General features: G+C 42.3%; 1 protein-coding gene and 1 long non-coding RNA gene across 17 annotated transcripts in view; one reads left to right on the top strand and one right to left on the bottom strand.

Moving 5' to 3' along the window:
- The window catches only part of EHMT1 (euchromatic histone lysine methyltransferase 1), a 134,154-nt gene that overhangs the window by 57,721 nt on the left and 53,167 nt on the right, over positions 1–23,266 (bottom strand). For 11 of the 16 annotated variants that reach the window (XM_084798806.1, XM_084798821.1, XM_084798807.1 and 8 more), the window contains exons 5-10: positions 19,621–19,778; positions 19,184–19,372; positions 11,063–11,140; positions 9,297–9,417; positions 4,852–4,989; positions 242–387 (exon numbers count right to left, since the gene is read on the bottom strand). In XM_084798806.1, coding sequence (XP_084654932.1) covers positions 242–387; positions 4,852–4,989; positions 9,297–9,417; positions 11,063–11,140; positions 19,184–19,372; positions 19,621–19,778 — 830 coding nt within the window. The remainder of the gene's footprint in view (positions 1–241; positions 388–4,851; positions 4,990–9,296; positions 9,418–11,062; positions 11,141–19,183; positions 19,373–19,620; positions 19,779–23,266) is intronic. The other 5 variants (XM_084798815.1, XM_084798820.1, XM_084798816.1 and 2 more) reach the window with 2 other exon arrangements.
- The window catches only part of LOC311607196, a 61,032-nt gene continuing 48,912 nt past the window's right edge, over positions 11,147–23,266 (top strand). Inside the window, exon 1 of the long non-coding RNA XR_014782555.1 lies at positions 11,147–13,445. This is a non-coding gene — a long non-coding RNA (uncharacterized lncRNA). The remainder of the gene's footprint in view (positions 13,446–23,266) is intronic.

The raw sequence follows: 23,266 nt of genomic DNA, 5'->3' as shown, positions 1-23,266 counted from the left end.
GTGTGGACGCTGGGAACCAAACTTGGGTCTTCTCTAAGAGCAGCATGTGCTGACTACCACTGAGCCATCTCCCCAGCCCCATTTTCCTTATTTTGTTGTTGTTTTAAAAACAAAACAAACAAAACAAATTGTGTAGGTTCCCTGGTTATTGACACTACTGACTGGGGCTTAACAGGACAGTCTGTGATTCTGAAGTACGACAGTTCTTGTTGCCATTTTAAGGAAAAACGAACATGCTTACTTCGTGATCCACGCTCTCAGTGGCCATGCACTGGTTGTTGGCCAGGGTGCTGATCTCTCGGCTCTTGGGGGTTTCCATGCGGCAGCTGCAGAGAGGCACTTCCTGGAGGCCATCCGTCTCCAGCACATCCGGACCATTGGCCAGCCCTAAGTCACACAGACACATCAGCTCAAGCAACCCTGACCTACAAAGGGTTGTCCAGAGAACAATCAATTACAGTCTTTACAGTGATCTTGTATGTACTGAAATTACACATCAGCACTGCTCAGTGGCCAAGTGTTCACATATTCTTCTGTAACATGCTACATGGTAAGTGAGACACCCACAAACACACCAGCTACTAAGTTCTCCAAAACTACTTAGTAATTTATATTTATAGGTCCATGCCAGAGGTCAGGTTGCATGTTCACCAGCAATTCCTAAATCCAGTTTTCAAGAAAGAAAAGAATTCACTATATGCTGAGATATCATTTTCCTCATTTGGTTCTAAATTATACCCATAAAAAATTTTTCCACGTAGAAGGCTTTAATAAAAGCTTGTTACCTAGAATATTATTCACCAACCAAAGAATCCACACAATAGGCTGAAGAAGGAAAACAAAAGTGGGGCCAGTGAGATGGCTTGGTGAGTTCAGATGCTTGCTACCAAGTCTACATACCCAAGTTCAATCCCCAGGACCCACATGGTGGAAGAAAAGAAGTACTAAAAGTTGTCTTTTAACCTCCACACATGCATGTCATGGCCTACATGCCTAAACACATGACATATGATAGACAGACAGACAGACAAATAGATAGTAAAAAATGTTCATAATAACAAGTGCTTAATATCACAATGAAAAACAAAAGCCTTGAGATTCAGGCAAAGTTTCTGCACTGCAAAGCTGAGCTCATCCACTCCCAGAATTAACATGCTTCATGAGTCTGACTAGGAGCTTCAGGGATTGCTGCTTGCACAGGACACTGGAGCAGACCATGTCCTCTTGTGCAACAGCAGAGGTAAGAGGTGAACTGAGTTTGAAACAGTATTGCAACCCTAAAAATAATCAACTAATATTCACACCTAAAAACAAATGAGGATCTGACAAGGTAGCCCTTTAATCCCAGCTCTTGAGAGAGACAGAAAGATCTCTATAAGTTCTAGGCCAGCCTGAACTATATATCAAGTTCTAAGCCACCCATGTTACATCGTTAAACCCTGTCTCAAATATTAATTAATTGATTAATTAAAATAAAATAAAATGATTATTAAAGCAACTCTCATTGAGACCAAACCCAAAGAACTCTGAACACCTCAAGCCAGTAGAGACTTTGCTCATTTCATGAAAACCAAATTTGAGCTATTTCTTCTGAATGCCTGGATTACAGAAAAATGAAAACAGTTAACCACTCAGAACCAGCCAAGTGATTTATCAGGAGACTTATCAACAGAACACAACTATTGCAAATAAGTTCAACACAATTTGCTCAACACAAGCCTTCCCTGAAATCCCTCCAAAAGCCCTGAACTGCTTCTGATTTGGAGCTGCCTGGTCTACAAGGTACTCAAAACTCTCCATACACACACAGTGCCTCAGCCGGTCTCTAGCAATGTTCTGCTGAATCCAGGGTTCACCTCTGGACTCTTCTTTGTTTTTGTTTTGCCTTGTTGTTTTCAAGACAGAGTTTCTCTGTTTAACTCCGGCTGTCCTGGACTCCATCTGTAGATCAGGCTGGAACTCACAGATCCGCCTGCCTCTGCCTCCCTGGGTGCTGAGATTAAAGGCGTGCGCCGCCACCACCCAGCCCGTCTGGTCCCAGTAAGTGATGGGCAAGACTGAAGATGTAGCTCAGTTGGCAGAGTGTTCACCTAGCACACACCAAGTCATGGGTTGGATCTTCAGTACTGGATATAATGAATGCACCAGCACATGCCTGTAATCACAGCATTCAGGAGATAGAAGCAAAAACATCAGAAATTCAAGGCCAACCCGACAACAACAACACCGTGACGTTAAGGCCATGCTAGGCTAAATGAGACAGTGTCTCAAATAAAAGAAGGGATAGTTTGAGCCACAAACCTCGGTGGGAAAAAGGAGCTGGTAAATAGAAATCTAGCTGCCTGACATCCCCCACACGGAAAAGATTAGAAAATCAAAAGCAAAACTCAAATCAGAATCATTGAAAATATAAAATGAGCTTGTGAGGACTTCCTGCTCAGTAACTTGGTATAACTAAGGGAATAGACACAAATACAAAAAGAAGTGGTCACCTCCTGACACACCGACCACATGCACATTTCTGGGCAGCACTGTCAGAACACATACACCTGCATAGATGGCCTTCACTCTCTAGAACTGAAAAACTACTGAGGCATCAAACGAAAAACCTGACACAAGTTTCATGCTTGTACACTGTTGGAACACAGCTCAAGAATGGAGTTGTGTGAGATTTCTGAGTGCTTATGAGAAAACTCCAAGTAAACAAGGCAAGAGTCCAGTAGTCCCAGTTTCTTTAAAAAAAAAAAAAACAAAAAACCAAAGAACTGTTCCTTGGAATGTGCTTTTGTGCTGCTTCTGGGAGTAGCAGGCAGAAATGTGTTTACCTCAGATCATCCATTACAACTGACTGTTGTTTTTTGTTTATAAGCCTCTATGGAGCATGTGGCTCACCTGATACAAGTGATACACACACGGCCTGCCTTTGTGACTGTACACTTTACTCAAGTGACTCCTCTCAACTCTCAGAGGATAAACTGTCTGATGCTCTGAATAAAGCTGGCTACTGCATGAGACTTTGGTCCACACCATTTATTGGTTCCATTTTCCTACCTCCCACCACCTCATCAGCAGAAAATGTACAGAATCTCTCATCTGAGCTTGGGCTCCCCTGATGACCCATATTGCCAGTATCCTTTTCACCTGTCTTTCCCCAAGCTTTGCACACCTGCAAGCAAAGATAGTGAAAAATGCAAACAATGATTTCAAATATTCACTAAGCTCCTCAGCTCAAGGCTAGACTGTCCTGAATCCACTGATCAGCCTCAGCAAATCCCCAAGAAACCTGTCTGCGTATCAGCTCTCCTTCTACCTACCTTCAGGTATCCCAGTTCCATACTTTAAAAATGAAGGCAAGCAGGCAGCGCTGCTTTGTATCAAGGTAAGTCACAAGCACGTTTGCTGTATACAACCGATCACTGATCAACCACAGGTAGGTTAATCTATAAAAATACCATAAAACCCAAAGGAAACTGGCTCCCTGCCCAGCCCACCTCGGTAACTTGGATGCAACCATTCTAGTCCTGTTTCCATGCTTCAGCCTTTACAGCTGCACTTCTCAGCACATCTTTACACAGTCGGCCCCCTAAATTCCATCACAATCTGGCCTGCAACAGACAGGATTCTGCTGTACAGTACTGAGGTTGACTTGATAAAGCACTGTTTCCTGACTACAATTAAAATTTCTATTCTTCCAAATCTTGAAGTTTAGAATATTTAAAACATGGTCCTATTTAACTTAGAAAGGAAGCACAGGCTACGTACAAAAGGGCTTTATGAGATTTGAAAAACTTTGTGCTCCAGCCAGGTATAGTGGCACACACCTTTAATCCTAGCACTCAGGAGGCAGAGGCAGGCAGATCTCTGAGTTCGAGGCCAGCCTGGTCTACAAAGTGAGTCCAGAACAGCCAAGGCTACACAAAGAAACCCTGTCTTGAAAAAACCAAACACACACACGAAAGAAAGAAAGAAAGAAAGAAAGAAAGAAAGAAAGAAAGAGGAAAAAGGAAAGCTTTGTTTTCTACTTGCGAGAAGAAAATAGTATCATTCTTTGAACAAACCCAAGATTCATGTGGTTTCCTATGTTACTAAATTACAAAAGTAAATCACAGCTTCCTAAGTGTTCAAATTCTTAAAAAGCTATGTATTTGTCGTTTATCATTAAATCCCTACAATAAATAATATAACTCTATGATTTCAAAACCTGAACCAAATGTGAACAGCTGTGGGGACTTACATATGTTTCCCCTTCAAACTAATTGTTTCACAAAGATTTTTAAATAACATTATTTAGTTTTCACTGCTGGAAGGTTTTTAAGTAATTTAAAGAGAGGGGAGCAGGCAGAAAAAACTGAGAACAAGCCACAGTGACTCAGACACAATGGAAGATACAACTGCATCTGTGACTGGAGGCTTTACTTTACTGCAAACACGCAGGAGCAAGGTGAGCTCAGTAGAAGCCAGAAGACAAGCCACAACCAATCAGAGCTAAAAATCAAAGATCATTCAAAAACACACTGCACAAAATATATAGTCCATTACATCAGTGAAGGGTGGCATTTCTTTGTCAAGGACTCTGTACGCAAATGGTGTAGCTCACAATTGGGAGAACATGGTAAAACATAACTACTAACACCCCAAATTTGGCATAAGGCATCTGCTACTTTGCTCTTAGAGGGCTCTCACACTTTCTGTTTCTCATCTGAGCAGTCAGTGACCTGGCAAATATATTTGCATCATGTTTTAAATAGCTTTATCAAATTGGCCATTATTATCCACCAGGGGGCATCAGGCTAACACAGAGAACCAGGCCAGCAAACAAGCAAGATGGTGTAGACATACTCCAACACCAACCTTCATTTTCCGTCTGGGAAGACAGAATTCCTCTGACACGGAGATCCAGGGAATCCAGAGAAACTTCCATATACCCAGCGCTGTCTCCCAGAGCTGCCTGTTCCATGCTTCCTGGAGATGACTTACAAGCTTCGGAACCTATACACAGAACACATACATCATCAAAACTGCCCAGTAGCTATATCCAGAACGTTCCAGGAAGACTGGAGAGGTGGCTCCACAGGTAACAGTGCTTGCAGTCAAGTTCAACGACCTGAGTTCAGTCCACAGAACTCACATGTTGAAAAGAATCAACTCCTATAAACTGTCCTCCAACTTACACACACACACACACACACACACACACACACACACACACACACACACACACACCAACAACATTCTAATTAAGAGGCCAGTTCCCAGGAAAAGAACTAATGATCTCTGATAAATTTAAATAACTCTACCGGGGCTACTTCAGTTTCTAGTATCATTTAATTTCCTATACATTATTTTGTTAATTTTCCATGTATACCCAGTTTCAAAAAAAAAAAAGAGGGGGTGGGTGGCGGTGACCAAGAAAAACTGAAAAAGCCAGGTACTGTGGCTCACACTTCTAACCCTAACACTTAGGAGAACGAGGCCAGCATGGGGTACATAATGAATTCTAGGCTCCCCTGGGGTACAGAATGAGATTATACCACCACCTCAAAACCAACCATCAACATGTTACTTCTTTTTTTTTTTTTTTTTTTAAGATTTATTTTTTAACATGTTACAGCGTTCTACCTGCATGTTACGCTTACACACCAGAAGAAAACGTAAGATTTCATTATAGATGGTTGTGAGCCATCATGTGGTTGCTGGGGATTGAACTCAAGACCTTTGGAAGAGCAGGCAGTGCTCTTAACCTCTGAGCCATCTCTCCAGCCCCTACTAGATTTATTTAATCATTTTAGGCTTATCAATGTTTTGCATTTACGTATGTACATGCCCCATATTTACATATGGCACCCTCTGAGATCAGAAGAGGGCGGCAAAAGCCCTGAAACTGGAATTATAAACAGTTATAAGCCAATATGTGGATACTAGAAATTAAACTCTGGTCCTCTGGAAGAGCATCCATTGTTTTTAACTACTTAGCCACCTCTTCAGGTCCAATTAATACATCTTACATCCAGATCTGCTAAATAAAAACTGTTAAAATAATCAAGAAAATAAATAAAAATGTGATAAATGGGAGGCTGGAAAGATGGCTCAGCAGTTAGGAGCACTGACTGCTCTTCCAGAGGTCCTGAGTTCAATTCCCAGCACCTACCATGGTGGCTCACAACCATCTATAATGTGATCTGATGCCCCCTTCTGGTGTGCAGGTGTAGAGCACTCTCATACATAAGATAAAAATAAATAATAAATCTTTAATAAAAAAATACTCAGAGATCTGACTGCTATTGGAATTAAAGAGAAAAATTAATATTATGAATGAACGAGGACTTGCAGTACATGTCTTTAATCCTAGCACTTGGGAAGACAATGACAGCAGGATCTCTAAAGGATAAATACATGGTAAGACCATATCTCCAAAAAAAAAAAAAAAAGAAAAAGTGATAAATTTTCATAAATTGCTTGAAAGACAAAAATGCTTAATTTGCAAGTATGAAAGAACCTAACCATGTAGAAATCTGTGCCTGTGATGATGCCAACTTTCCTGCTGTTTCAGGCCACACCTGATGATGCCCTGGGATACAGGACATCTAGCCCATCAGACATGGTAGTATATCAAGCATACCACTCACTAACAAGCAATGATACCTAAACATGTCAAGATGGATGGATACAAAGAGGGCTAATTCCAAAGCTTGTTCTGTAGATTATGTAGTAGGTACATGGGGACAAGGGTGAACAGCCTGTCCATACTTTGCAGAATAGCCTATACAGAGAAGAGTATTTCCAACCATAAAGACATCTCATGAGGAATAATACTACAAAGTGTGCTTCTGTTATATACTACCTAACATTGGCAAAGGGCAGATGAATATTAGTGTGCAACATTATGTAAATCACTAGAAATAAGTGAATCATTAATACAGAGGTAAGGTACCAACATCTTTTAATTCAAACTACATTCTGTACCAAGAGCTTAGACAAGAAATTTCAAGAACATGAATAGCCTCTTGAAACTTTAAACATTTTATATAACACAATAAAATTCACATTATACAGTAAATATTTAAGTATGCAATTTTCACTTTGACTCCAAAATGGCTAAGACCTGAAAGTATCTTTTAGCCTTGGATCCACAAACATTTGTGAAAGCCAACACTGAAAACCCCATAGATTTTCTGATCTCAAAGGTGGAAATAAATGGCAGCATAAATGAATGGGAAGATGGGGTGCTCAGGAAGGCACACAAGCCCTACAAGTCTCCGGAGTCCTCCCCATGTCATTTGCCATCTTATAAGCACTAGCCCACTAACCACCTTTTCTGTCAGTAAAAGATAAACAAACAACTGAACAAAGTTGCCTATGTAACATGAAAATAAAAGCAATTTTTTTTTTGTTTTTTTTAACTAATGGAACAAATTAGGAAACTCTGAAAAGCCACCCACACACCATTGTTGACAAAAATTTGAAAGCAATAAGTCAGGTAAGAATTTGATTTGGGAGCTGAAGAGCCAGCTCAGTGGTGAACACCACCTGCTGCCTTTGCAGAAGACCTGGGTCTTCTGACCTCAGGGGTCACCAGGCATGTACATGGCGAGTACACATATATAGACAAACACTCATACACATGTAGTATTTTGTATAACTCACTTTAACAGATCAACTGCATGCCTACATAAGGGAGCTGAATCTTCCTCATACATGCAAATAATCTAAGTGTGCCAAGGATCTGTGTGAATCCTGAAAACTGCTGAAGAAGATGAGGACTAAATCTTCGTAACCTGGTTTACTCAAAGATTTCTTAGAGCAAAAAAGCAAGAACCACAAAGAAAAGAATTAATAAATTTGACTTCAATAAAAATGTTTGCTAGCAGTTCTTACCTAAATATACTGTTAGAAAAATGGAAAAGCAAGCCACAGACCAGGTAAACATGTAAAACAGTTAACTCAGTGAGCTAAGTGGCCTAACTGTAGAAGTGAATGAAAGACACAAATGCACACTTCACAAGATGAAATACACACAAGGTGAGATACTCCATTTCATTACTGCTCTGGTAAAAAACAAGCTTGAAGCTAATGAGAAGCTTTCCTGTGCCCTCCGGAACCAACTGAAGTTATAAAGATGGATCCGCACAAGCATTAGCAGGGACAGGGAATCTAAGCTCCAAACGCTGTAGGTGAGTGACGTACAATAGGACCCAACGCCCTGAACACACTGTGTGTGACTGAGCTAGGCCAGTCAGAGCGATGTGAAGCTGCACACAGACATTCAGATCAACTTCCTTTCTGGCAGCCTAACCCAGCAGAGACCAGGGTCCACACACAAGAAAATGACTAACAGACGACAGCGTCCCACACTGTTGCTGCAGTTCTCAGCATTGATATACTCCTCAGGAGGAAGCAATACAAACTGCTTTGGCCATATACAACAGGAAGGTACCCAAAACAATTATCTCAAAGGAGCCACAGCAGGAAAGAAGTCCACATTGAGCAATTCCGTTCCCACAGAATTCTATAAAGTTCCAGCCTATCAGCAGGACAGCATCAAATCCTTGAGTATCAAATCAAGGGCTGCCTAGGCATGGAAGGTGGCCGCAGGATCTGAGGCAAGGCTCTGCAGGGCAGCGGGAGTAGTGAGACGCAGAGAGTGAGGACAACGCTGACTCATTCTGATGAGAGCTCTATACTATAATACATTCTATCTTGTGGCAAGCACAACTCAACCAAGCTAGACAATGAACTTGGCACACTAACCCTTTGTCCCTCTTATCTTCATGAACTCACCTGAACAAACTACTGCTAAGGCCTATGAATGAGGCACAAACCACTGAGGCCACAGAGGCAACCAGGGACCACACAGCCTTCCTTCCTTCCTCTTCTTTTTCTTCTTCTTTTTGGTTTTCCGAGACAGAGGTCCTCTGTGTAACAGCCCTGGCTGTCCTGGACTCACTTTGTAGACCAGGCTGGCTTCCACCTCACAGCGATCCACCTGCCTTTGCCTCCTGAGTGCTGGGATTAAAAGTGTGCGCTACCACGCCCGGCTCCAGACTTCATTCTTTCATGTGGTATGTGAACTGTCCACCCAGGCAAAAAGTGCAGACTACCCATGCTAGCTTAGTACTAACTAATGAAGCCAAATCAACTAGGTTTGCTAGAAAGAAACTACCTGAGGATCACTGAGTTTCTCTAGAAAGCCATTTCAAACAGTTTTATAGGAGACCCTGTTTTCAAGTGGAATCCTTCACAGAAACCTGCTGACACACCGCATAACCTGTAGCGGTCCCCAGCTCCACTGTGCTCACCAAGCATGCCGCTTGGCTTCTTTCTACTTCTCCGCCGCCTTTTCCGAGCAGGCTTGATCCAGGGGCTGTCAGTCTTCCCTCTCCTCTTGAGAAATTTCTTCTTGATACTGGATTCAGAACTCTGGAGAACCAAAGGGCAAGCATATCAGAGGCAAAGTAGGAAGAGCTCCTACGAGCAAAAAAGACTATGAGTGGTTCGCCTCGAACTCAAGTACTTGCTATACCTTGATTCTTCCTCTAAAAGACCCACTTCACTTTTGGACATGTTTCGGGATTATAGTCTAAAGATATCTATGCTCTTCTTAAACATCTCACTTAAGTCCAATCCTTCTAGAGGCAACAGGACAAAAAAACTAAAATAAAATATTTTATTTTATTTTATTTTATTTAAGACAGGGTCTCTCTGTGTATCCTTGGCTGTCCTGAACTTGCTTTGTAAACCAGGCTGGCCTCGAACTCACAGCGATTCACCTGCCTCTGCCTCCCAAGTGCTGGGATTAAAGGGGTGCGCCACCACCCAGCTTCTAAAACAGAATTTATAAGTTTTATTTGAGTTTGGAACAATGGCAAAAAAAAAAAAAATTGGAAATTTCTACTCAAGGCTAAGTAAATAAGTTCATTATGTCACCTACTTTTCATTACACATATCCATTCATCTTGCTCAAGGAAAAACAATCAATGTTCAATATGCCCTAGAATCCACACAGGCACATACTATATGGAGAACAAGAAAGAGGTATAATCAATTTATAATGCTCGATGTTACATTATCTGTTCCTATGTTGCAAATGTAGAAAAAACATCTAATTACCACAAATCACAACTGACCTACAGCACCAATTCTACTGCTAGGAGACAGTGGGAAGTGGTCATGTGAAGGGAGCCCATGGGTTTCTCAATCCTTCCCAAGGACATATATAAAGACACTAGGAACACTATGGTGACACATTGGTAGTGCCACATGGCACAGCATGCCAAGCCCCCCCAATATAAAAAAATGTGTCCACTTGCCTAAGCCATGGATTGGATGTCACCCCAATCACCCCAGCAAAATGGTGCTGAGGAAGATCTTCAGTTGTCCAGGTTGTTTGCTACAAACAACTCCCCACTTTACCTATGTTTTCACACAGAAATGCTTCTCAAAAAACTTCAAAAAGTACTGCAGAACAACATTTTCATGTCTGGACCATGTGATCATACCCCAGAAAATAATGCTTCCTCGGCAAACACAGGGCTCCTGTGAGTGTCCTCTCTCCTTCACCACAGCAGCCTGACACCAGGGGACACTTTTTCCCACTTCAATTCTTGATCCAATACTTTATCCCTCACATACAACTTCTTCCTCAGGCTTTAAGCTCTTTATCTTCTCTACTCAGTACTCACACATGGGCTACTCCTGAGACTCCATTCCAGGGATTTCCCTATTTACAACCTACTCAGCTCCTATGAACCTCAGGTTCTACCTGCCAGGTTAAAGGGGGAAAAAAAAAAAAAGACTCCATGTCAACACAGCTCAAATTCACCTGCTCCTCTCTCAGCAGCAGCGCAGCCCAACTCTCCACCGTATAAAGGGCCAAAAAGGGAACCACAGCCTTCCCTAGGGAGGCCTGGCCTTCTGCTGTCCTGCCTGTTCCTGGGCTACAACTCTAAGTGGCGTCCTTCACCACTCTCCCTTCAGGCAGGACCCTGTGACTCTCAGCACACACACGAGTGCTCTCAGTGGCCAAAGCTGAGCTGTGGGAAGAGAAGAATACACGTCAAGTTACCAAGTCAGATTCGTCTCCGCCATCTTCATCTTCCCCTGTGTCGGGTGACTCCTGCTCCTCCTCTGAATCTCCATCCATCTGATCAAGCCAAACAAAAAAACAAAGACGAAATAAATCTTTTAGTAGAAGACAGATGGATCCAAAACAAATGTTAAGAAACACTGTAGGACAGGGCTGGAGATGACTCAGCAGTTAAGACCGGAGTTCATTTCCCAGCACCCATGTGGCAGCTCAAAACTGTCTGTAATTCCAGTTCCAAGGGATCCAACACCTTCACACAGACATACATTCAGGCAAAACATCAATGTACACGAATAAAAATAAATAATTTTTTTAAAACAAAAAACACTGTAAGACATACATGGAAGGGACCTCAGTCTGCCCCAACGTGGAGACAAGCTGACTGACTAGCTAGCTCTGGCCAGTGAACTTCTAAGCAAAGAACAAGATACCATGAGTTTCTGCTCCCACTTCCTCCTAAGATAGTCCATCCCAAACAGATTAACTCTGATGATTGATTGAAATTCATTAACTACACGTTGGAGGTTACAGTGCATGCAAGGAATGCCAGATATCTGTAAAAAGCGGTAATACGCACGTACACACACAGAGAGACAGACACAGAGAGCACAAGAATATTCTCCAGAGGTATAAAATAATACACAACATGCCAGCCGTGGTGGCGCATGTCTGTAGTCCCAGAAGTTAGGAAGTCAGAGGCAGGTGGATCTCTCAGAAACCCTGTCTCAGAAAAAAACAAAAACCCACTAGCAACCTACCTCACCTCACCCAAGAACAGTCTAGTCCCAAGAGCCATCACTGCTCTGCTGCCTGGCTACTTCTACTTACACTGTGCCTATGCCTAAACCTGTTTCTCTGCTGGACACACTTCAGTAAATTTGCTTTTTTCCAATTATAGACAAGTTTTGGAATTCTTTCTATGTCATAACACCGAAGACACCTTGTTTCCCTACTGTATTTATCTTTTCTATCTACACTGTGAATGCATTAATATGTGTCCACTCACCCCAGATCTACTCATTCCAAGTCAGGGCTGTGACCTCTGGTATGCTGTAGTCTGACTTTCTGTAGGATGCACTTCTCTTGATGGTCCCAGCTCAAAAGAACCTGTAGGGTTCATAGTCAAGCTGCATTCCAAAGAAGCCGAGGTCCTCAACATGAAGGCAGATGAGGATGGAAATGGAGCCCCTCCCATTAACACCTATGCATGTCTCCTGCTTTGCCCACTCTCCACACTGCTGGCTTCTCCTACAGCCTCTCACACAATTCCCACCACTCTTCTTGCTCTCGATAGTCCATGAGTGTCAGAATATGCAGCTCTACAGAAAGTTCTGAGTAGATTTTGAAGGAACTGTTCTGAGCCTAGAGATAAACCTAAAGCCGATGCTTTTTGATTTTTGGTTTTTGATTTGCACAAATGATAGGTCTCTTGTTGGCCTCGTTTAGCAAATTCCTGCTGTTCTCTTATACTACACTATTGTTGACTGTGTTACCCTAGGGAGAGAGCAAAACCGGCCCTGCCTTCCAGTGCTGGGATTAAAGGTGTGCCATTATGGCCACATAATGTTTAAACCTGACGTTTAAGAACATGCCTAGGCGGGCTGGGCGGGTGGCGTAAGGCACTCGCCCCAGTGCCAGGGAGGCACCGGCAGCCAGATCTCTCTGAGTTGGAATTCTACAAACCAAGTCCAGGACAGCCAGGGCTCTGCTACATAGAGAAACCTTGTGCTGAAAAATCAAAAGCCAAAACCAAAAAACATGCCTGGTCACTTATGGATGTGCTGGTGCTTTCTACAACTTTACACGGAAAAAGGAGATGTCAATGCCATGGTCACATAGAAGTGCAGTGCAATGGCTGCGATGGTTTCCTGTGATTTTTCCAAGATTTTAAAGGGATGTTTAAGTTTCCCCCTCTCCTTTAAATATTAAAGTTTTTTTCTGGCTTTTCTCTTACAGCATCAGTCAAAACAGTGAATGTTATTCTCCTTGTGTTAAAGCTAAGCTAAAAGCAGCCATCTCACCCTCATTTTATGACGGATATTAGAAATGCTTTCAACTTTCACCATTAAATATAACCTTCATTGCAGGACTCAGGGACTTTGTTAGTTTTATTTAAGTTTTCTTTTAATTCATTGGGCAGTTGTTTTGTTTGTCTGCCGAGTTCTAAACAAGACTGTATAATGCAACTACCAACTAGAAAAGGTAATACACAAAAAGGATAAAATCACTTTTTAAAAAAATGCTGCTTAAGGGGAATAGAGAGATGGCTCAGTGGAGAGTAGCACTGGCTGCTCTTCCAGAGGTCCTGAGTTCAATTCCCAGCAACCACATGGTGGCTCATGACCATCTATAATGAGATCTGGTGCCCTCTTCTCATGTACAGGCATACATGTAGGCAGAACACTGTCTATGTAATAAATAAATACATCTTTTTTAAAAAATGCTGCTTAACAATTAGATATATGCCACGTGTAAGTGGCATGGTAGCGCACACCTATAATCCCAGTGCTCTGATAGGCAGAGACAGTCATCTCTGTGAGTTTGAGGCCAGCCTGGTCTACAAAGTGAGTCCAGGTTAGCAAAGGCTACATAGAGAAACCCTGTCTTTAAAAAACAAAGCAAAAAAGCACAAGTTGAAATCCTAAGGCAAAGGGAGACTAAAGAGTACTTGTCAGGTAGTGGTGGCACACACCTTTAATCCCAGCACTCAAGGGGCAGAGGCACAAGGATCTATGAGTTTGAGGCCAGCCTAGTCTACAGAATTCCAAGACAGCCAATATTGCACAGAAGAACAAACCGGGTCTTGAACACTGCTAACCACCACCCAGCCCCGGAAAAACGCCACAAAAAACAAAACCAACAACAAACAAGAGTACTAGTTGCCAAATAGTAAATTAGAAATAAGGAAGCAGAATGTAAAGCTATTAGAACCTGTGTTCTGTAGCAGAGGACGCTGTCCTCATTATAAGAACAGCAAGAAACAACTACGGTCAGCAGGGCCGGCTTCCCAGCTCGCAGCTAGGACACTCCACTGGTGTGGCCAACTGTACCTTCTATTCCACACAGCTAGATGGGAACACAAGTCTCCATGGCTCACAGTAGAACATGATAGTGTACTGACTACTTGATCAGCGTCTTCACAAAAGAAACCATCTGTTGTAGTGTGAATAAGAATGACCTCCATAGGCTCATAGGGAGTAGCACTATTGAAGAGAACTAGAAGGTGTGGCCTTGTTGGAGAAAGTGTGTCACTGGAGGTAGGCTTTTGGACCTGCACACTGCTTGCAACCGCCAGCCCCTCCCACCACTCCCACAGCAGCCTCAGGAACCCCAAGGGAGGGCTCTCTCTCTCTCTCTCTTCTCCCTCCCTTTATTACAAAACCTGGCCTCATTAAAAGCCCAGAACAACCACAGACAAAAGATCCCAATATCTAAATTCTGTCCTAAGTCCCAAAGTCTCTGATCTCTAAAGTTCTACTTCCCAACTCTTGAAACTCTTTTCTGGTTTCTTTACTCTCAAAACAAACAAATCTTGAGATTATGCTATAAACTCTTACCTAAGGATTTGTATAATTTGCTTATTGGGTATGATGCTTAAAATCTAAGTTCAGAGTCATGGCGTCACATGTCTTTAATCCCAGCACTCAGGAGGCAGAGGCAGGAGGATCTCTCTGAGTTTGAGGACAGCCTGGTCTACAAAACTAGTCCAGGACAGCCAGGACTACACAGAGAAACCCTGTCTCAAAGAAAGAAAAGAAAAGGAAAAAAAAAAAAAAAAGAAAGAAAGAAAGAGAGAGAGAGAAACCTAAATTCTATTTTTGTATGTGCACGTATGTGCCAACCACATAGCTTACAATCTGTCATGTGACTCTACCATCTTAATATGACCACATGATATAAAGCAACAATTATGAAAATATTTAGTCCTAATGAACTTTCTGTTTATTATTTTTATCTCCTTTTAGACTAAGAAAGCAACAAGTCTCATTTTCAATTGGTATGAATTTTTATAGAAATTCAAAGTTATATTTTTATAACATGCTATATACATAATTCAACCCCGGTTCAAAATATTCCTTAAATGAAGGTCTATTCAAATAAACAGGTGACTTTAAAAGGTATGTCTAACTACTTCTGTCTTTACTAGTTCTTGGCTGTATGAATGGATGAATGCTGTTTCTCCTGCTACCAGCTGCCCCAAGGTTCAACTCCTGGCTTCCTGGCCAACAGACTTGATATTACAAATTCAAATGTAATTTTAAAGTTATTGTATAATGTTCTACTGTATTTCTGACGCTGAAAATGGATGACAATGTTAGAACTTGGTTATTATGCCCTATTTTCACTCTCAAAGGATTAAAAACCACTGCCTTAAAATGTTTATCTTTGTTTTGCTAATGTTACTTTAGCTTTGTTACTTTGGCTTTAGATGTCTATAGACATTTTGCAAACTAAATCACCAAGGAAACTGTTATACTCTCTCTTAACAGGGATGAAACCTAAAGTCCTAGTCTTTAGTGACTAAGAAATGCAACTTACTTGTCACTCATCTTATAAATGATCAAATACTTTAACATGTCCAGAAATATATTTGAAGTCATGTTAAGAGCCAATGTGAATGACTGCAAGATTAAGCTTTATTTAGACTCCTACACATGCTTTCAAAGTTGAACAGAAAGTAACTAGAAACAAGCAAAGTTTCCCTATTTAAACCTATTTGCAATAGATGTGGTCCTCAAACACTTACCTGCAGAATATGACATAATTATTGATCATTGCATTCTGTTTTATGTCTGCAAAGTGTAGTTTAAAGCATATAACAAAAGACAGACAAAGTTTAACTCCAATATGCTAACCCTGAAGCTTGTCAGAGATCTGCTGAATACGGCATTAAATATGACAGAGACTCCCAAATCCTAACAGTAACTCCCCAAGCTCTCCAAAAGATAACTTCAACCCTCGATTGTGGTATACTAACCACTACGCAAGCAGCCGCACCCCCCCCCACCCCCACCCCATGTCTCACCTGGGGCCAGGGCCGAGCCTGAAATGTGAACAAACTGAACATCTGGAGAGTTGTTGTCTCACATCACTGAAAATGAGGTGAGGTCAGTCTCTCTCATCTTCTTCCAGAGAAAAAGCCTCTCATCCTCTGTGCCTAATGGCCACACTGTCTTTGCCCACATTGACATAAAGCCACAGGAGCCTGGGACAGCTGTCTAGGTACTGAACTATGGATTAACTAGTCATCTCTGTCATTTTAATTGATACATAGATTCGTCTAGGTTACAATTTATCCTTCTCAGGTCTCTGATCACACTGAAGATAAGCTAATGGTAGCTTGACCACTAAAAAACAAGCAATTCCCTCCTGATGGCAAAGTTATCCATTAGCTAGTTAATATTACTGACCACCAGATCTCTTATTTAAAAAGGCAAACAGGTTTACTTTACTCACAGATTTCATGTTAAATAGGCTTCAGACACCTTCTCGGTCCTCTTCATGTGTAAAAACCAGCCCTTAAGCCTCATTATCCAAGAGATGCTACCACTAGGTCTAGACACAATCTACTTTGTTACCAGACTCAAAAAGGTCTCGGATATAACCTCTTATCATTCCTTTAGCTAACAGACAGTGACTGCTCCCAACAGTCTCACCCTGTCTCATGGTAAATAGGAAAAAAGCCTAAGGATATTGACACTTAAGTTGTGAGGGCCTAAGAAAGTATTTTAGGGCCTAAGAACCTGCTTTATGGTTAACAAGTACAAGCGAAAATCTAGGTTGTTATAACAAGGGGATGCTTCAGAATCCTTCCTGTTGCTATGCTACTGTGGTTTAAGACTGTTCAGAGCTTTAACATTAATCAGTAGAGCTCTGATTTATTAATCTCATTCTGGTTAAAAAAAAGAAAGAAAGAAAATCCACTATATGATCCACTACCAAAGTTCCAAGCTCAAATTATACATTTCTTCTGGTCTGTCTTTGAAGTATAGTCTCATTGTGCTAGACTTAAATAGATACAGTCTTCTGGATAGAAGGAAGAAATCCCTCTTTCATGATGTGTAATCAAACTGAAAATCAAGATCAAGTGATGTATGTCTATTGCCTTTTTGTACAATGTATATTTCATTGCAGATTACAAACAATGGTGATGCTAACATGTCTAAAACGCATCTTTGTAAAGTTAAAAGGGATTCTTTTAAGCTACAGGGAATCCACTCAAATCTACTTCTCAGGTCAAATGGACTCCAGGTAAGTGCAGCCTGAGTTTCCCACCTATCGCCTATTCCAGAGGGTTGGATTCCTCTCCTTTTCCCTACTTTGGGAACTCCTGTCCCCAACTACCAATACCATAGGTCCCAAAGTTTCAAATGTGCACCAAAAGAGAATTTCCTTCCTAACTTACTTAACTCTGTCCAGTAGCCTGTCAGGTCCAGGTGCTTCCTACATCCAGGACAGCACTGAGTCAGCGAGCTACCCACAGGTACTCCAGTCTAACCTCACAGGCTTGCAGTGGGCTGGACCTGCACTTTCCCTCCTAGCTGCAGATGTAAGCAAGCCCCAATTAAATGCTTGCTTTCATCAGAGGTGCCGTGGTCATGGTGTATCTGCACAGCAATAGAACAGTGACTAAGTTAGCATCTAAGTGGAAAACAAACATAGCACTCAATCTTCTGGAAATCAGGAAAATGTACATCAAAACTATAATGTTCTAGCACTGTGTACTCTCTGAATGGATAGTGGTGACGAGCCTGCACAGAAGAGGTTACTCAGAAGTAGCTGACAGATATAAACACCTACAACCCTCTTCATACTTTTCTAGCAGTATCTGTGGATTAATAGGAACAGTGACTGAGTCCCAGGCTGCATAAAAAAATCCCAATACTAGGATACTGATGGGTACCCATAGGAAGCAGAATGGAGATCTAAGTAGGGATAGCATCCCATGACACAGAACCCTGACTGTACCATGGTGGTCCTCAAGCACAGAGTCTAAGGATCCCTATAGTCTATACAAGGACTACTAAGAACTAGGAAGCACTTCTGTTAACTTTCCTATTGACATTTATTCCAGTAGTTCCAGGTTTAAAATGTTCAAATTATTAAAACAGTTAATTATGCACCAAGAATGAAAATTTTTAAAACTCCAAATATAGTGGGTGAAATAACTATAAGGCAAGAAAATCAAACAAATAAAAAGGGCACACACTGTGTGGCTCTCCTTACAAAAGACCAGAACTAAACACAACAGCTTTAGTGCTGGCAGCCAGGCAGGAGGCATTTCTTGCCTACTTAGCTGAATGATGGGATCTGGGGATGCACTACTTAAGTTTCAAACTCTTAGGCTCAATTAATACTATTGCCTCAATTCCCCGAGTATCTGGGCCTACCAGTACATGCCTCGTGCCTGAATTATTATTGAAAACATCAGCTGGAAGATCGGCATTGGTGGTGCTCGCCTTGAATCCCACTGCTCTGAGTTCGAGGCCAGCTAGGACTATCTACACATTGAGTTCCAAGAAAGCTCAGGCTACACAAAGAGACCCTGAGAAGGTGGGAGTGGGGAGAATCATTTATATGTACATATATTCTGTAGTAAGTTGAGTTAATTCCTAGAAATGAATCAATCTTTTCTGGTCATTACTATCTTAGCACATAGCTGTATTTGACTATTAGGGATTTTAGGAGACTGTTCTTTAATAATGAACCACAATACTTTTTTTCTTCTTTATTCTTCAAAATAGTTTACATAACAAAATCACTACTGACTCGATAAGATTTACTCTAGCCTTCTCATTCTGTTTTCCATTAATCATTTTCTTTTTGGTTTGCCTTTTGTGTCTTTTGTTGGCTGACTTTTTTTTCCCCCTTTCCTTTTCTTGAAGATGGGGTCTTACTATGTTCTGGCAGGCTTGAAACTCACTATGTAGAGCAGGCTGGCCTCGAACTCAGGGATCTCCCTGCCTCTGCTTCCTGCGTGCTAAGATTAAAGGCATATATCACCAGTACATAACAGTGCCCAGAGCACTATCTGTTAGAACCTACAGTCAACTTCACGATTTCATTCCTTAGTGCCACCACCTACGGAGTGAGCTGTACCTTCATGGTGCGGTCAGTCTCAGACATGCTCTCCTTAGAAGTCCTGCTATCCTCAGTGGGAAATGCAGCAGCCTGCTCAGCTCCATGGTCCTCATCGTCCTCCAGCTCATCTGAGTCTTCATCTTCTGAGTCCATCTCCAAGCTCTCTCCATTGACATGCAGGGCACTGTCATCTAAGGCTTTCTCACCCTGGAACACAGCAGCGCAGAGTCCTCAGAAGTACTGTTGCCCAGTACACAACAACTTGACTCACTATGAACTTGTATGATAGATAGAAGACGCAAAGGTCTGCCAGTACTAGGGGTAGAATAGCAACTAGGCCCTGGAGAAGCTAGTAATAACCTCAATAAAATGTTCTTTCGGCCAAAGAAAAGACACTTTGGAACCAAGAACACATTTCCAAAACCATGTGGCAAACAGATCGCACACGCTCTTACCTTGGCGCCCACAGTGGAATGAGTTATGCTCTTAAACATCTCAATCACTGTCCTCTGCTTTAATACTTTGGTCTTTTTCTTGGGAACTAAACTATAGGTTCCCATTCTTCGCTTTTTCTTCCGAGATACTGCAGCTGCTAAAACAAAAGGCAAGCAAGCTAAAAAAAAAAAAAAAGTCAAAAGGGGACAAGAAAGGAAAAGAAATGCCATTCAAATGCTTTTAGAGGTAAAATACAGGCTATAACATTTATCAACAAAATCATCAGCCAACCCTGTTTCTTTAGACATGTTTCTGTCAACATCATAAACACAAGAGTATTAACAGACATTTCTTACCTGGGACAAACTGAAGGGAAAGCCGAGACACTTACAGTAAGACCAGGAACCACACAAATCATCAGAAACAAGGCCTTAAAACCTGCCTGCTAATAGTCCCCGTGCCTTGACTACAGGAAGCTCTGTCCTGAACAGTCCTCTCCTTCAGCACATGCCTAAAAGGAGCGTGTGCAGCAGGGAGGACCCACTGAGAAGGAGGACCACTCACCATGGAATGGGCCCTGGTAGTCTTCCCAGGATATAGACATCTCATTCCTAGGTGGCGTCTCTGATATCCATCTTCTGGGACCTTTCCCCAACCACCCAAGCATTAAACCGAATATAGATCCCTGAAATACTGTACAGCTCATTTTAACAGTAGGCTCTGTGGGCTTGAAGTGATGTTTTTTAAAACAAAAAACAAGAAAATAGAAAGGGTCTGGGCGGTGATGGTGGTGGCGCACGCCTTTAATCCCAGCACTCGGGAGGCAGAGCAAGTGGATCCCTGTGAGTTCGAGACCAGCCTGGTCGTCTGCTGGTCCAGGACAGCCAAGGCTACACAGAGAGAGAAAAATCTTGTCTTGGGGGAGGGGGGGGGGCGCCAAGAAAGTAATAGAGAGGGACCAGGAACTCCAGACTCTTCTGAAAAAAAGCAATACCAGGATGAAAACCTTACATAAGGAGACTCTGTGAAGTTTTTTTGTTTTTTGTTTTTCCCCACTTTTTAATTCAAAGATCACCACTGTAGCACAGAGTGGCCAACTGGAGGTCTGGGTAAAAGTGTATGGTTTAATTCTACAACAAAGGAAAAGAAAGAAAGGAGAGCATGCCCAAGCGCACAGGTGGGTCATGTGATGTGCCTGTAGCACTGTCTCCACAGCCAACAGGGGCAGTCTCTCTCACCTACACAAGCATAAACTCTAGGCACCCATTCAGTAGCATTTCATTTTTTCAGTAGTCTTTTTTTTAACTCATCACAGTAACTCATAGTTAACGTAACAGACCAAGGCACGATATCTGCTCATTAAAAGGATCTACTAAGCATCAGGGCATTTGTGAAAAGAAAGGGAGGGAGGGAGGGAGGGAGGGAGGGAGGGAGGGGTAACCTGTTGGAGGAGATATGTCATGGGGGGCAAGCTTAAAGGTTTCAAAAGCCTTAAGCCACCCCATCCCCAGTGCACCATGCTCTCTGCTTGTCTGTAGATCAGGATGTGGGTTCTCAGCTACTCCAGTGTCATTCCTGCCCGTCACCAGGATCCCTGTCATTATAGAAACCATAAGCCCAAAATGAATTCTAACTTATCTATAAATTGTCTTGGTCATCGTGTTGTGTAACAGCAATAGAAACGTACTTAAGAAACCCAGTAAGTAACTTCCGGCACTAGCCAGCACCTCCAGAACACTTTAATATACACCAACACACAGCAGGAGGAAAGCACAAGCGGGGAAGGATAAGGGAAAGGCTAGGCTACTAGAGTGCAGCCGCTGGGGTAGTGGGCGGCGCTGGGCTGGCAACAGGTAAGGTGCTCTCTCTGGAAGCCTGATGCCCCGCGTTTTATACCCAGAAACGAGGTAAAGGTGTAAAGGTGGAAACCACCTCCACAAAGCTTTCCTTCGGCTTCCATATACACACTGGCACATATACACAATAAAGCATTTTTTTTTAATAGGGAAAAGGAGAAAGAAGAAGAAGAAGAGGTCGGCCAGGCACGCAGGCAAGTTGGCTCCAGTTTCCAGAAAGTGGACAGAGCGACAGGAGGTGAAGAAAAACAGCAGTTAGGTGCACAGGAAAACACTCTCCCTATGATCACCACAGTTGCTGTTACAACCTTCAAATGATTAGCTGCCTCAGTCAGACTTATGCCAAGGCTGGGCCTATCCCGGGAAACAGACCTCACAAAGTACTGAGTCAGTCTGCCTACCTCTGGTCTGTCTAACAAGCCCATGCATGCTCCATGCCTCTCTGGCCCCAACCAACCCAAACAGAGCCCAAACACCCAAACACAGAACTGCCCATCTGTGTGTCCAAAGATGATGGGCCACACGGTGCAGGGGAGTCTGTCCCCGAAGGTTCAACTGCAGCAAAGCAATAATCCATAATGTCCACTAAAGACTGGAACCTCCAACTAATCTTTGGAATTAGTTCTTTTCAGGGACTATGTTTAAGAAATAAATAGCAGAGGGGCTGGAGTGACGGCACTGCTTGCTCTTCCAAAGGTCCTGAGTTCAATTCCCAGCAACCACATGGTGACTCACAATCATCTATCATGAGATCTGGTGCCTTGTTCTAGTGTGCAGGCATACATGCAGGCAAAACACTATATACTTACTGTATACTTAAGAAATGCATCACAAAAAGAAATATACAGAATAGAACACATCTTAAGTTATAGTTACTATTGCTGTGAAGAGACACCATGACCAAGGCAAGTTATGAAAGAAAGCAGTTAGCTGGGAGCTTGCTAATGGGGGGTGGAGCGGGGTAGAGAGAGCCTATCCTCAGTGACATGCCTCCTTCCATGAATGCCACACCTCCTAATACTTCCTACACAGCCCATGGACTGGGAACCAACTATTCAAATATATTAGCCTACAGAATCCACTCTCATTCAAGCCAACACAGAACTTACCATCTTAGTCATCAACTGTAAAGTTCACTAACATTAAAATGGTCCCTAATTTTGAAGACCCATCCCCACATCCATCTCCACAGCTCTTTACATCTTGTAAACTAAACTCTGTTCCCAATAACAGCAACTCCACAATCTCCAGTTCCTTAGCCAATAGCATCTAATATTGATTAGACTGTCTTTATGATTTTAAGTACTATATAACCCTATTTAAATAAAATCATATATTTGTCCTTTGGTAATTAGCTTGTCTCAGTGTACTCAAGGATCCATGCTGAACCATGCTGCAAAGACACAGCCATATGTAATGGCAACAACAAAGGTCATAAAGCCAACACAGCTGTTTGACAAAGCTCCAGGAGAGCTGAGGCAAGTAATGCAATAACTGTGGTGCGGCCTCACACTTTTTGGCCTTGATCTCTACTTGTCACATGCTTGGGGGGCTTTTATTATTTGAGGGTATTATTGGTGATATTGATGAAATTTTTCTTACGAATCCTCCCCCAGGAATACTGCTTCTAAGTTTCCCTAGGAACGTCCTGACCATACCACCCCTCCTGCTTTTAAGAAGATCTCCTTATCTGGGCCTGCTTGAAGGTCTTCCTTATGTCCTGGAACTTGTGACTCACATAAAAATATGCCAGAGACCTCCTTATGATGTTCTGACTCAAAGACACTCTTAGCACATCTACCCCTGCACT

The sequence above is a fragment of the Acomys minous genome (genome assembly GCF_964271855.1).
Source record: "Acomys minous genome assembly, chromosome: 10".
NCBI classification, from domain to species: Eukaryota; Metazoa; Chordata; class Mammalia; order Rodentia; family Muridae; genus Acomys; species Acomys minous.
The sequence above is the reverse complement of the archived record's forward strand: the minus strand, read 5'-3'. Positions and strand labels throughout refer to the sequence as shown.